At 36.2% G+C, this 13,347-nt stretch overlaps 1 protein-coding gene across 3 annotated transcripts in view; it reads right to left on the bottom strand.

Moving 5' to 3' along the window:
- Nucleotides 1-13,347, bottom strand: part of CBLB (Cbl proto-oncogene B) — a 221,328-nt gene that overhangs the window by 21,564 nt on the left and 186,417 nt on the right. For 2 of the 3 annotated variants that reach the window (XM_041750956.1, XM_041750954.1), the window contains exons 15-18: nucleotides 12,969-13,066; nucleotides 12,722-12,853; nucleotides 9,981-10,121; nucleotides 2,328-2,447 (exon numbers count right to left, since the gene is read on the bottom strand). In XM_041750956.1, the coding sequence (XP_041606890.1) occupies nucleotides 2,328-2,447; nucleotides 9,981-10,121; nucleotides 12,722-12,853; nucleotides 12,969-13,066 (491 nt within the window). The remainder of the gene's footprint in view (nucleotides 1-2,327; nucleotides 2,448-9,980; nucleotides 10,122-12,721; nucleotides 12,854-12,968; nucleotides 13,067-13,347) is intronic. The other variant, XM_041750958.1, reaches the window with a different exon arrangement.

The following is a 13,347-nucleotide window of genomic DNA, read 5'->3' as shown; positions in this document are numbered from 1 at the left end:
AAACAAAAACAAAACAGACAAAATTGATAAACCTTTATTATCAAGGAATAAAAACACAAAATCAGAAACAAAATAGCAATCGAAATCACAGAATACAAAGGATTGTAAGAAACTACTACAAAAATATTATATGCTGACAAAGTGGACAGACTAGAAGAAATGGTTAAATTCCTAGAAACTTCTGAAATTCCTAGATCTTCTGAAACTAAATCAGGATGAAACAGAAAATCTGAACAGATAATTAATAGTAACGATATTGAACTGAGAATTAAGAACCTCCCAACAAAAGTCCAAGACCAGATGAATTCACAGATCAATTCTACCAAATATTTGAAGAAGAGTTCATAAGTATTCTCCTCTAACTATTCCAAAAAACTCCAGAAGCACCATAAAAAAAAAAAAAAAATCCAGAAGGTAACATACTGAATGGGAGAGGCTATGTGCAAATGATATATTTGATTAGAGGTTAATATTCCAAATATATAAAGAACTTCTACAACCCGACACCCCTCCCTGCAAATAACCAAAAAGGGGCAGAGGATCTGAATGCATTTTTTCAAAGACATACAGGTGGCCAAGAGACACATGAAAAAATGCTCAACATCACTATCAAGGGAAATGCCAATCAAAACCACAATGAGATCATCTCACACCAGTCAGATTGGCTGGAATCAAAAAGAGAAGAAAAAAGTGTTGGCGAAGATGTGCAAAAAGGAACACTCAAGCACTGTCGGGATTGTAAATAGGTGCAGCCCCTGGGGAAAACAGTCTGGAGGTTCCTCAAAAAATTAAAAATAGAAATACCATATGATCCAGAAATACCATACTGATATTTACCCAAAGAAGTTAAAATCATTGATTTGAAAAGACATATGCACGTTTTCTGCAGCAACATTATTTATAATAGTCCAGATATGGAAGTAACCCAAGTGTCCACTGATAGCTGATGTGTGTGTATGTATATATGTGTATGTCTGTGTGTATATACACACAGAATATTTCTCAGCCATAAAAAAGCCATAAAAAACAAAGAGATCTTGCCATTTGTGATAATATGGATGGACCTAAACAGTATTATACTAAGTGAAGTAAGTCAGAAAAAGACATACATCTGACATCAGTTATATGAGGAGTCTAAAAAACAAAACAAATAAAAAACTAAAAGCAGAAACAGACCCACAGAGAACAAACCAATGGTTACAAGAGGGGTAGAGTGTGGGGGACGGGCAAAATCGGTAGAGGTGAGTGGGAGATACAGGCTTCCAGTTATGGAATGAGTAAGTCACAAGGATAATAGGTACAGCACAGGGAATATAGTCAGTGGTATTGTAATGGCACTGAATGGTGACAGAGGGTAGGTTCACTTGCAGTGAACAGACCATAAAGTATGGATTTATCAAGTCCCTACGCTGTACCCCTGAAACTAACGTAACATTGGGTCAACTGCACTTCAACAAAGAAAAATGTGTGTTCAGCACAGCATATACATCGGCTACTCTTCCTTTTACCCACCTATTCCCCTATTCAGCCAACCATTTATCCAAGAATCGTGTGCTAGGCCCTCTCTTGTGAGTGTATGGGGACATAGCAGTGGAGCAAACAAGACCCTTATCTTCAAAGCATTAATATTCTAGCAAAGACAGACAGACAAATAACAAACCAAGCAAACAAATGAATGGCATTTCAGATAGAGACATTTTTTGAAGAAAAATAAAGCACAAGGAGGGTATAGAAGATGACTACATAAGGTATATGGGACTATTTTAGATATAGTGGTAGAGGAAGGCCTCCTGAAGAAGCAATTTCATCAGCATTTCATTATTAATGGCTAGGAGTATGACTGGTATTTACTAAAATGGCACATCCTTCTCCCATTCTGCTTAATAGCTGCCAGTGGAGCACTGCAGCACATCCCTTTGAAAATTAATAGTTTGGTGCCAATATTAATTCTAAAGAGATTTTTTTCCTTTAGTTGAAAAATAAGAGAATGCAGCATTTTGATGTACAAAGAGATTTTTCCCATTGCTCCTATCTGGTAGGGCAAAACAAAAGTTAGAGAATGAATAGGTTCTGAGTCAGACTATGTGCTTTACTAAGTGAACAAAAGATAATATGAAGGTATCATTTTTTTTTTCTTTTTAATGAGGCAGTTTTGTAGGCATTCCTTTCATAATACAAGCTTTATAAGCAAATTTTAAAGCGATAAAAATACTTTTTAGGCTGGCAGTTGCTCATTAAATTATATAATGAATAAAAAGATGTTCTGAAAAGGAAAAAGCATGATATGAACGTTAGGAAGGCATTTTAACTATTATTGGCCAACTCACCTGAAGCTGAAGGAAGCTGATCATAGTCCTGTGATGTTCTGTTGGATTTGACATTTTCCCCTGGTAATCTCCTAGCAGGAGGCAGAGGGACTTGACCACTTACTGGATCAAAGAAGGGGTCTTAAAAGTAAAGATAATTTTCAAGTTAAAATGATCTCTACCAAATTGCTGAAGAAAAACATTCTAGAAGTGCTCTATAAAGATCAAAGGTTTTGAAAATTAGAACAATAATTTCATGACTGATATTAACCTTCTTTTAATCCTATTTTCTAATTTATTCATTACTTGCTCAAATATGCTCTTCACATTTATTCCTAGACAATACAAAATACTAATTATATATTTTCCAGATCTAATTATAAAATTCTTGGTGATAAAAGCTGCTGCAAATTTTTATTTTCTGTCCCATTCTGTCTGGTATAATGAATAGAAACTGTTGCAAAGTAGAAGCACCTGGGTGACTCAGTTGGTTAAGCATCTGCCTTCGGCTCAGGTCATGATCCCAGGGTCCTGGGATTGAGCCCCGTGTCAGGCTCCCTGTTCAGTCGGAGGTCTTCTTCTCCCTCTGCCCTTCCCCCTGCTTATGCATGCTCTCTCTCATAAATATTTTTAAAAATTAAAAAAAAGAAACTGTTGCAAAGTAAAAGAAAAAAAAGAGGGTTTGAATTCTGCCTGTAAGCACCATTATCAAGTCTGTTAATCTCTAAGCATTAGGCATAACCTATAAAATGTACCTGACATTTGGGATTTGTGAAGATTAAATAAATTCATGTGTGTGAAATCTCCTGTATATATAAAGTGCTCCTTAAATTACTACATTGGGCATCCTAAGCTAAAAGTCATTTTTAACTGGGTCACTGAACAGTAGATTCAATTGTTAAAAATTGTGGTATTAGTACCTTTAAGCTTTTTACATACAGTAAAAAGTTGTAGTTTTAACCACCTTGGCAGAACAGTGGCATCTGAAATAGTACAAATTATGAATTATACACAAATTAAATTTACTTTTGCTACTTCTAATGATGTTTATTAATTGGAACTGAAGGCAGAAAAATAAATGTTGTCAGTGTACTATATTAAATTGTTAGGACCAAAAATATAACTGGTTTAAAATTAGTAGCATATAGGTTTAAATCCATAGAACTGGTTTCATTTCTGAGTAGATAAACGCTATCTCTGCAATGTCTGGTTCACTGATAATTTACTTAGCCACCACTTCTATCTCTAGCTCCTCTGTTTTCTTCTCTCATATTACCTTCTGTTATGTCTGCCACTTATCTCCAGAGGTAGTGTAAGTTCTTTCGAGGGAAGGGGTCTTGTGTTCTCATTGTGTTTAAATTATATCACCTACCACACAGTACCAAGCACACTGCTAGGCAAATGGCCTGAACGTCATAAATCTATGCTTTTAACTACCAAAAATAAATCCAGATTGATTCATATCTTTCATAAATTCAAAATTAGTGAAATCTGAATTACTAACATAAGATTAAAATCATAACTATTAAGGATCCAATTATATTTTATTGTTTTAATGTCCCTTTAAATTTGTCATGAAGAATATGTAAGAATCTGATTATGAAGAAAATTAGCACATATTTACACTGATTTTTTAACTAGGTAATGTAAGGCAAGAGTTGAAATCTTGATTGTCATTTTCCCCTTTTTGAGTATAATGATTATTCCTAGCTTTGCTGGAGACTTTTTTGACCTAAGTAAGGCTATTTTACTTGCTTTCTATAAAATTCAAGATTAAAACTAATGTTAGATTTTGCACTTTTGATATTTAAAAAGTCAATGGTTCAGCCTCATTAATTTTGCTGAAACATTTTAGGAAGCATTGAGAAGATAAATTCATGCAACAAATGTTTATCCTTTGATTTGGAAGAGTAAGTATTTGGAACTAGGTATGCTGATTTCTGCATCAGTTTAGAAATTTCCCGAAGATTTAGATTTAAATATTCAATAAAATTTACTTTCCATTATTGTGCATTTTAAACATTGCTGATATAACATTAGATCAGAGGAAAGCATGCCTTTTACAATACATACACTTATTAAAAAATCTCTTTAGGGGTAATTTATAGGTTTGTCAAACATACTTATGTCCATACTAACTGTGCACTTTAAACATTAGCTTCTGGATATACTATAGGGTCATAAAGAGACTACAAAATATATAGTTGTGTAGGGTATTGTTCCTTTAAACTATTTCACTTAAAAAGTCACTAGGTATACTAAAAATATTACCATAAATGGCAAAAAATACTTAGGTCAGTTATAAATCACTACCATCCGTTTCTTCCTTTTTTTTTTTTTAAGATTTTATTTATTTATTCATAAGAGAGAGAGAGAGAGAGAAGCAGAGACACAGGCAAAGGGAGAAGCAGGCTCCATGCAGGGAGCCCGACGTGGGACTTGATTCCAGGTCCCCAGGATCACGCTCTGGGCTGAAGGCGGCGCTAAACCGCTGAGCCACCCGGGCTGCCCCATGTCTTTCTTTATGCTAAATTTGCTACTAGTCCAGTGATAGGGTACACTGGGCTTCTATAGCAAGGTTGAAAGTATTCAGGTTTCAATAGGAAAAGATCAACCCAGTTACTACAGACAGCACAATAATCAACTGTCTCCCGATAATTTTGAAAAGCAATCGAGTTTTTAGAAATAAATCCTTCAAAAACTAATTAAAGTAAAATTTTATATCCACAGTTAGAATTAAAACATAGAAACTGAAAATATAATAGCCAATGTACCATTTATCTAGTAATAAATGTTTGAGAAATGAGTGAATAAACACGATGGCATTAATCTATTCTAAAAAGCAAAGTACTATTGTCTGTGATTTACAGTATGGTAATGCTAAATTAAAATTTTAATACTTAGTTCAGAGATTATAGAAATCTAAGGGAAGACTGGGAGGAAAAGTTTGCTCACTATAAAAGAAATGCGGAAATATGCATTGATTGAAATTATGCTGCGTAAGAATGAAACCTATTAAATGGTTATCTCTAGGGGGTGGCACTGGGGAATGTTTTTAATTCCTTTTTTTTCATTATCTGAAACACTTCCCAAATATTTACTCAAGTGTAGAAAAAAAGGCAAATAAAATTGGACAGTTAAAATAGTGGTGTATTTTCCTGTGGGGCTGTCCAAAAACCATCTGGTTGCTTTATCAGTTATCCTCCGAATTTTAAAAGAGTATCAATGCAGGATCTCATTGTTAGAAAGGTCTGAAGAGCTATTTAGGTGAAATGAAATTCCTCCCTCTCTGCGGCCCTCACTCTTTAACTCACATTCATAAACTCCCTAACTAGGTAGTGATCTGGCCACTACTTAAATCCTTCAGTGCTAGAGAACTCACCACCCCTCTAAAAAAATAATTCTTTTATACAATGCTTAAGAATTCTTACTTTAGAAAATTGTGATGAAATTTTCATTCTTAATCATATTCACTGGTCTGATCTTCTGAGGAAACATGGAGGAAATCTAGTCCTCCTTTCACAAATACTGTAACTAGAGACAACTCTAATATGTGTATTCAAAGTCATCTCTCTTGTTAAACATTGCAGTTCCTGTCATGCGCTGTGGTTTCTGCGGTCAGGTGTAAACTCTCTTTACCGCCCTGGCTGCCTTTCGCCAGGACTACCCCAGCTCAGTATTTCTAACCCTTGAGTATGCCTCACAATCCCCCAGAAGGCCGGTAGAAACAGACTGCTGGGCCCTACTCCCAGAATTTCTGATTTGGTAAGTCCTCCTGGAGCCTATGAATTTTAAGTAGGACCCCCGGGTGACACTGATGGTGCTGGCTGGAGGACTACGGTTTGAGAACCAACCACTGCTCCAGCTCTAGCCCCTCAGTTCTTCAACATTTCCCCACAGTGGTCTCCGGGCCAGCTGAGCACTGGACCTAACCTCACTCCTTCTCTGGTCTGAACTCTGGAAGTGCCACCCTCAGATGGCAGGAGCTCCCTTGGTAGTCACATCATGACTGTTTCATAAAGGTCACAGTTAACGGAACTGCCTAAATCCTCTTCCATAACTCTTGCTAAATGACCCAAGTATTCTATTTTACTTATGAAATTGCATTTCTGGATCCAACTGGAAAACTTTCATTTAACTGTAATCAAGTCAAATTATTTGGCTTTTAGAGTTGAATGGTGACTTTAGGATTGGATAAGGACTTCAAAAGAGATTCCAGGTTAGAAAAAACAGTGAAAGAAAGGTTCAACCAAGGGCTGCCAGGCATGTTGTGTATTTTGTGCACTGCACAAAGACATGTAGTTATGGGAATGAGCAGACTGAAATGCAGCCTTGGCTTTGTTCCTGGAGCACTGGCCCTGGCACAAGGTAGAAGGAGGGGCTGCCTCTTTCAACCCACCAGCACAAAAGAAGTGCCTTTTTGTAATCTGAACAAAAGCACATATCTGCTAGCAAAGTAGAAAGCTTTTTTTTGAAGATTCTTCAGGTTTTGTTAAGAGAGGACTAGCCCATCCAGAATAGATGCTCATGCACAGCAGTGGGCATTACTATTTGCCAAAAGAAATCTTGCATGAAGGCTGAACACCAAAAACAGATAAAAGAAGCATCAGAGCCGTGCCCCTGCTTTGCTTCCCCCCACATTCTGCAGGAGTCCTAAGGTTCCTTTGCAGAAACACAGGACCTTACAGTTTGAAAACTGTTGCTACACAGAAGTCAGTGGGCTTATAAGGCTGCAAAGGTGAACTTGACTCAAGTATGCAGGGCACTGAGGGCACTGAATGCTGGGAATAAAGAGGGGCGTTTGATCAGGTATTTAGCACAACACCAGAAAGAAATCCAACTTTTTTTTTTTTTAAGACATCTATCCTTTGTCTTTAATTAGGGATAATGATTTCATTAAGGAAACCAATTCTCAATCATGCCCAGCGAAGATTTATCATTTTACTAGACTAAAATTTTACAGCATGAACAACAGTGAAAGCAACAGCACTACAACGTTCATACACTCTGCTTTAATACAGCAATCACCTCTATTTCCCTTTTATGATTCTATAACTAGTGAGTCAAACTTTCATTTATTATTTAAAGGGTATTCTTTAATGAAGTTTATGGACATAAGAGTGAAGAAAGGTCACAAATCTTTTATTTTAGATATATAATGTATTAATTTGCAAAATGATACTCAAATGCTTGTTTATGAGTCAAAAGAAACCATGCTCTATTTATTATTATGTAAGAAAAATTAAAATATTTCTTTTGAAAAGGAGGCAAGCTGATATATGTGGTCTCAGGAAATTAAGAGGATACAAACTTCCAGGTATAAAATAAATCCTGGAGATTAAAAGTACAGTATGGGTGGGGCACCTGTGGCTCAGTGGGTTAAGCGTCTGCTTTCAGCTTGGGTGATGATCTCGGGGTCCTAGGATCAAGCCCTGTATCAGGCTCCTTGCTCAGTGGGAAACCTGCTTCTCCCTCTCCCTGCTGTTCCCCCTGCTTGTGCTCTGTCAAATAGATAAATAAAATCTAAAAAAAAAAATGTACAGCATAGGGAATAGTCAATAATAGCATAAGAACACTCTATGATGACAGAAGTAACTACACTTACTGTGAGAACACTAAGTAGTGCATAGAATTACTGAATTAATATGTTCTACACATGAAACTAATAACATTGTATGTTAATTATGCTTTAATAAAAAATATATAGAGTTGATTAAAAATTGCTATCTCAATGGATCCCATAAAGGATCTAGCAACAGACTAGAATCTGCCATGTTAATAATATGAAAGGCTGGAAGAGGAAAGAAAATAAGTTATCATTTTTTTCCTCAGGAGTATTTATTATCAAGTGACATCAACATTATTGGGAGTAGAATCAGAATACCTCCATGTACAAGGGAAGGTCCAGAGACAGTCAACAGGTCCAAATGACACTGCCCTGGCCCCACGCTAGCCTCAGACAGTAGGTTACGGACGGTCGTTGCTGAGCTGCCTGGCAGTCAAGCAAAATGAAAACAAGTAAACCTATATATGAAATAAAAACAGTTTATACGACTTTTGTTTTACCTAATAAAAGGGGCATTTTCATTTTGTAATTTTTTTTAGTAATATCCACAGCATTTTTATGAAGTTTTTTTTTTAAAGCACAATGAAAAATAAAATTATGGTAACTAAAACATTTTATAATTAGCTCTTTTGATTAAAAACAAGTAAAAGTGTGTATTTGTGTAAAAATGTTCTCTTCCAACTCCTGGAAAGCTTGACTCAATTTTAAAAGAAGGCACTACAGTGACTTTTATTTCATGGGGCTTAAACCACATATACAAACAGTGATAGGTACCTTGTAGGAATCTGACCAGAGATTATCCAGAAGTTAGCCTTGGGAAAGGTTAACTGGTTTTAGAGTGACTCTTTTATGTTAAAGTTCATGTATAAAACAAAGATTTGAATAAGTGAAAAAGACAGCAAGTGTTATCAGTATTTATGATATAGGAATTAATAGGAGCCTAATAGTTATCCATGCTTTCTGCCTGGATTAGAAGGGGTATGACCCTTGCTTTTTGATTCATAGTTTCCAGTGAATTCATGGACTCCAGGAGGGGAGGGGGCATCTCATAGAGCAGGTGACACAAAGGACAATTCAAGCAATACTTACTGATGAAAAACTAACTCAAAATTATTTCTTAAAAAATGAGCCTCTTTTAGAAGCCAAAGCTACCTACTTCAAGTTACAGGAGTATAATTTGTGTGTCTCATCCATGAATCACCTCAAACTTTCTAGTTACCAAAATGACTGGAAAAGAAAAATTTAGGAAAATGAGTAGTAAAGGTGAATGGTAATGACTAAGATTCCCAAGTTTTCACTGAGCTAGAGTCGGCCCAAAATCAAATTGAGCCCTCATTAAAAACTTCTAGATTTATCTAATATAAAATGTAATTGTTAAAAAATTTTTCTATGTTTATCCAAACCAAATTGAGACAAAAATTTGAATATGGATCATAGTCTCATCAACATGACATACTGGATGATATCAGCAGATTTAATGTAACTGATTATTTCTTCCTGAAAGTGCTAATGGAGTGGATGGTTTGTTATAAGTCTCTTTATTTTTATTTCTATTCCTCACTCGAAAGGTTAAAAAAAAAAAAGCTATGTGTTGATTTTTCCTTGAAAAACAATAGTTTGATACACTGATACTAAAAATTAACAATGGTAACAATAAAATCAGATATTTCAGAAAAATCTATTAATGTTGTAATGCAATTTACCAAAACACTGTCTTTTTGAACACAATTATGACCCTCAGCCACAGCTAGTAAAATTAAAACTTACTAGGAAGAAATATTGAGCTCAAAATCTGGAGAGTCTCAATTCTGTCCTCATCACTAGTGCCCCATCGTGGAGCCCTTTTGGTTCTCAGGGACGCCTTCTGTGGCATAACGATGTTACCTGGATTGGACGAGTTCGGCAGCACCTATGATTCTTGTTGCTTCTGACATTTTTATAATCCTTTGCATTAAATTAACCAATTGACAAGCAAACCTGCCCAACTGCTGGTTTTCTCTACCCTGATTTTTCTGCTAAGGAGCTAGGAACCATACACTACTAATGCTTATTTGACAGTACAATCTTAGAAAATGAGTGAAAAGTTTCCTTTGGCTTTTCCCTCTTACCTGAAGGAAGAAGGAAAAGGTCCTGTCCTGAGGGTGGTCGGCTATTGGAGCCGGGAGGTTTAGAGTGTTCGATGAGACTGTGCCTTGCGGGAGGTGGGGGAGGCGGGAGGGATGGGGGTAGGGCATCAAAAGCATCTTCACCTGCATTTAAAGAAAGGTCAGTGTCAACAGCAGAACTTCATTAATGAAAACACAGCATCAGGCCAAAGTAATGATTGATTTTCTCTTGCTGCTCATAAAGAACTTCACCTGCAGGGTTTATCTCACAATTTACCAACTTTGAGAATGAAAGCTACTTATTTTTGGGGAGTGTTGGAAGAGAAACACAGGCACACAAACATACATGTTCACGTGCAATGTTTTTCTATCTTCCAGGCCTTTCTGGTAAAAGGCAGCTCTGCAGGTTATGAAAGAGCTTATTATCTACTTGTAACCTTTGTAATATTAAGGACATGATGTTTGAACTAAAAATTATTCTAACTCATACCATCAAAACAGAATTTTTTTAGTGTAACAGTAAGAGTTCACAGCCTCTTATTAGAAAAATCACACTATGTACAAATAATTTAACGTCACAGAATAGATTATCTTTCAAAGTTTATTCTTCTGGATTTTAATTCACTTAAAACTAATGTTGCATATATTTCATTGTCAAAATACAGAAAACGTACCTCTAGAAGAGAAATATATTTTTCTACTTATCAGATATCTCTAAAGAGGAACAGTTAAATATAGAACGATCTTCTCTGGTCCCCAAACTACTTATATTTGCATATTTCCCAGCTTTCGTAACTACAGAATATTGCAGCATGCTTTTATGTCTACTTATTTTTCCCTTGCCACATCTTACTATACTACTCATATTTCCCATACTTCAATTCTTTAAAACAATAAAAATTGCAATATTGCAATATATGTATTTTGGTAAGTAATCTCAAATACCTAGTGAATGAAACAGGGTATAAGCAAACACCTACAGATTCCAGTAATAAAAATTCATGTATTTAAATTTATTGACTTAAGCCAAAGGTATATTTTAAGGAAAAATGGCTTTACCATTAACCCAACTTGCCTTATGAAACATATTCAAAGTATTTTCTCTAATGATCGAAGTCTTTTTCTAACTTAAAATATTTGAAGGTGTGGGCAACAGGGGGCAGGGGAGGAGAAAGAACTTTGCTATCATTCCAACCTTCAGCTATCTGCTACTTTCATTATCTTACTCATCCAAGTCCTTTTTTCAGCCCCTAAATGTCAGGTATACCATGCTAGGCACACAGGTAATGTGAAGATCAAAATCACAAGGTCCCAACGCAAGGAGCTTAGATTCCACCAGAAGATCTAAGGGAAACTCACAAAGAGGTATGATTCACAGGTGAAAGTGCCTCTGGTCTCACGGAGAGAGCTCTAAATTGTAAGAGGGACAGGCAACGCAGAAAGCGATATTCAGCAAGGTAAGCCCGGGATATCAGAGGCTCAAAAACATTTATTTATTAAGTGCAAGGATGGTGTCTTCTTGACAGAGGGAACGGTATAAAATAAACAGTATAAATCAAGCATAGATGTGCATGAAGAGCGAGAGGAAGGCTGACTTACAGACACAGGCTGCAACACTGACCTGCGTCGTCTCACACGGCCGGCACCAGCCATAGATAGCTGTTTACTTAAAACTGAAATTCAGTTCTACCCACAGTTGCACAGGTGAATATACAGATTCGTTATATCACCACATAAAGTTCTACTGGACAGTGGTGATCTAGGTCATGAAGACTGGGGTAACAGGTCAAAAACCAGCACATAGGAAGAAGTGGGAGGGAGAGAAAAAACTGTAAGTAAAAGTGTTGGCAGAGGCTTGTAATTGATGTTGGTGAGAATGAAGCAGTGAGCTACAGGAAGAGCAGAAGCAATTCTATAACTAGAAACACCATTGGTTGACGGTGTCTGGGGAAGAATCAAAAGGGTCATTTCACATTTCTGGATGCCTAATAATTAATTCAGGGAAGTTTATAGATAGACCTTGATCATACATGATTTTATGTTATGGTGACTTGTTATCGTGAAGCCTGAAGATGTGTGGAGATTCCAATTGTCTTCCTCTAAAAATAGGGTGAGAAGCTTCCTAGAATTAACACAGGTACCAGCAGCAACCAGCTTTAATATACATACACACGTGTACCTTTTTGCACACGTACCTACTAGTGTATTTTATATTAAAATTTGAACCAAAGAGACAGAGATTCTTTGGATATGCAATTGCAATGATTATAAGACAGAGTCTATTTCTCAGCTCTCTACAATAAGATATGTAATTTTCCATAATGTAATTAGCTAAGTAAGTGGAACTGGGTCATGTTATGCTGAAAGAAAAAGTAAGTACACATTCATTAAGAATTGTACTTAAAGAAAATCTCAGATGAACACTTCAAATCTACTAGAACACAAGGGCTCAGGGGGAAGGAAGGATGCTCTCACAGGTTTCTTGGACTGCATTCAGTACATGAAGAGACAGCTTACAATGCAGATTGATGGCCAGCCCTGTACCCATCGCTTCAATCATATAAACGGGATAGTGTTTACAGGAACTTGAGAGCCACCGCTACCTAGAGAATCCATTCTAATTCAGACAGATTTGTAATCTTGTAAGTCTGTGTTACATTGAACTCTGAACTCTGATCATTCAGATATTAACTGAAAGAAGAGGCAGGGTGGCTTGTTTGAAAATTTTTTTTAAAGGTTTCAACCTAATGGAGGGATGAGAAGATCATAATCAGAGGGCGTCCTGTTGAGTGAAGAACCATGCTTTGGATTGTCCCGAGTTGGAGGCCTGGCAGGTGGTAATGGCACTGGATCAGAGGCTGAATCAAAAACATCTCCTAGAGGATAACACAAAATCTTAATGTATTTTCAGTATAACAATGGCACGGAATTTTGCCTTTAAATTCTGACCATTAAGATGTAGAACACAAAGAGAATATGTTTTATACATACCCTTTAAATAAATGCCTAATTCAGGGATGTTTGATTTCTTCACCTCTGAAGATGTACCATGTGTTCCATTCAATACACAATGACCATTATCACAAGACCTAAAGCAGAGATCACAGGACAAAAATCAGAAGAAAAATTATTTTCCATTTAAAAGTAATTTGGAGGGGTGATAGGAACTAGCAATCCTGATCATATGCTAAAGCTTGAAAGTAAATGTAATTTCCTTTTCTGGAAAAAGTATAAGAAATATTTCCTAGACATTCTTACTCAGAACTATTTTTACAAAGAAGGAGTAAATAGCTCATGAAAGACAATCTTTTCTTAAAGTGAAATCACAATTACAAGGGCCACAAAAATTGTTGATAAGCTAAACACAACT

The sequence above is a fragment of the Vulpes lagopus genome, chromosome 1, assembly GCF_018345385.1.
Source record: "Vulpes lagopus strain Blue_001 chromosome 1, ASM1834538v1, whole genome shotgun sequence".
NCBI lineage: Eukaryota > Metazoa > Chordata > Mammalia > Carnivora > Canidae > Vulpes > Vulpes lagopus.
This window is presented reverse-complemented; position numbering and strand designations above follow the sequence as displayed.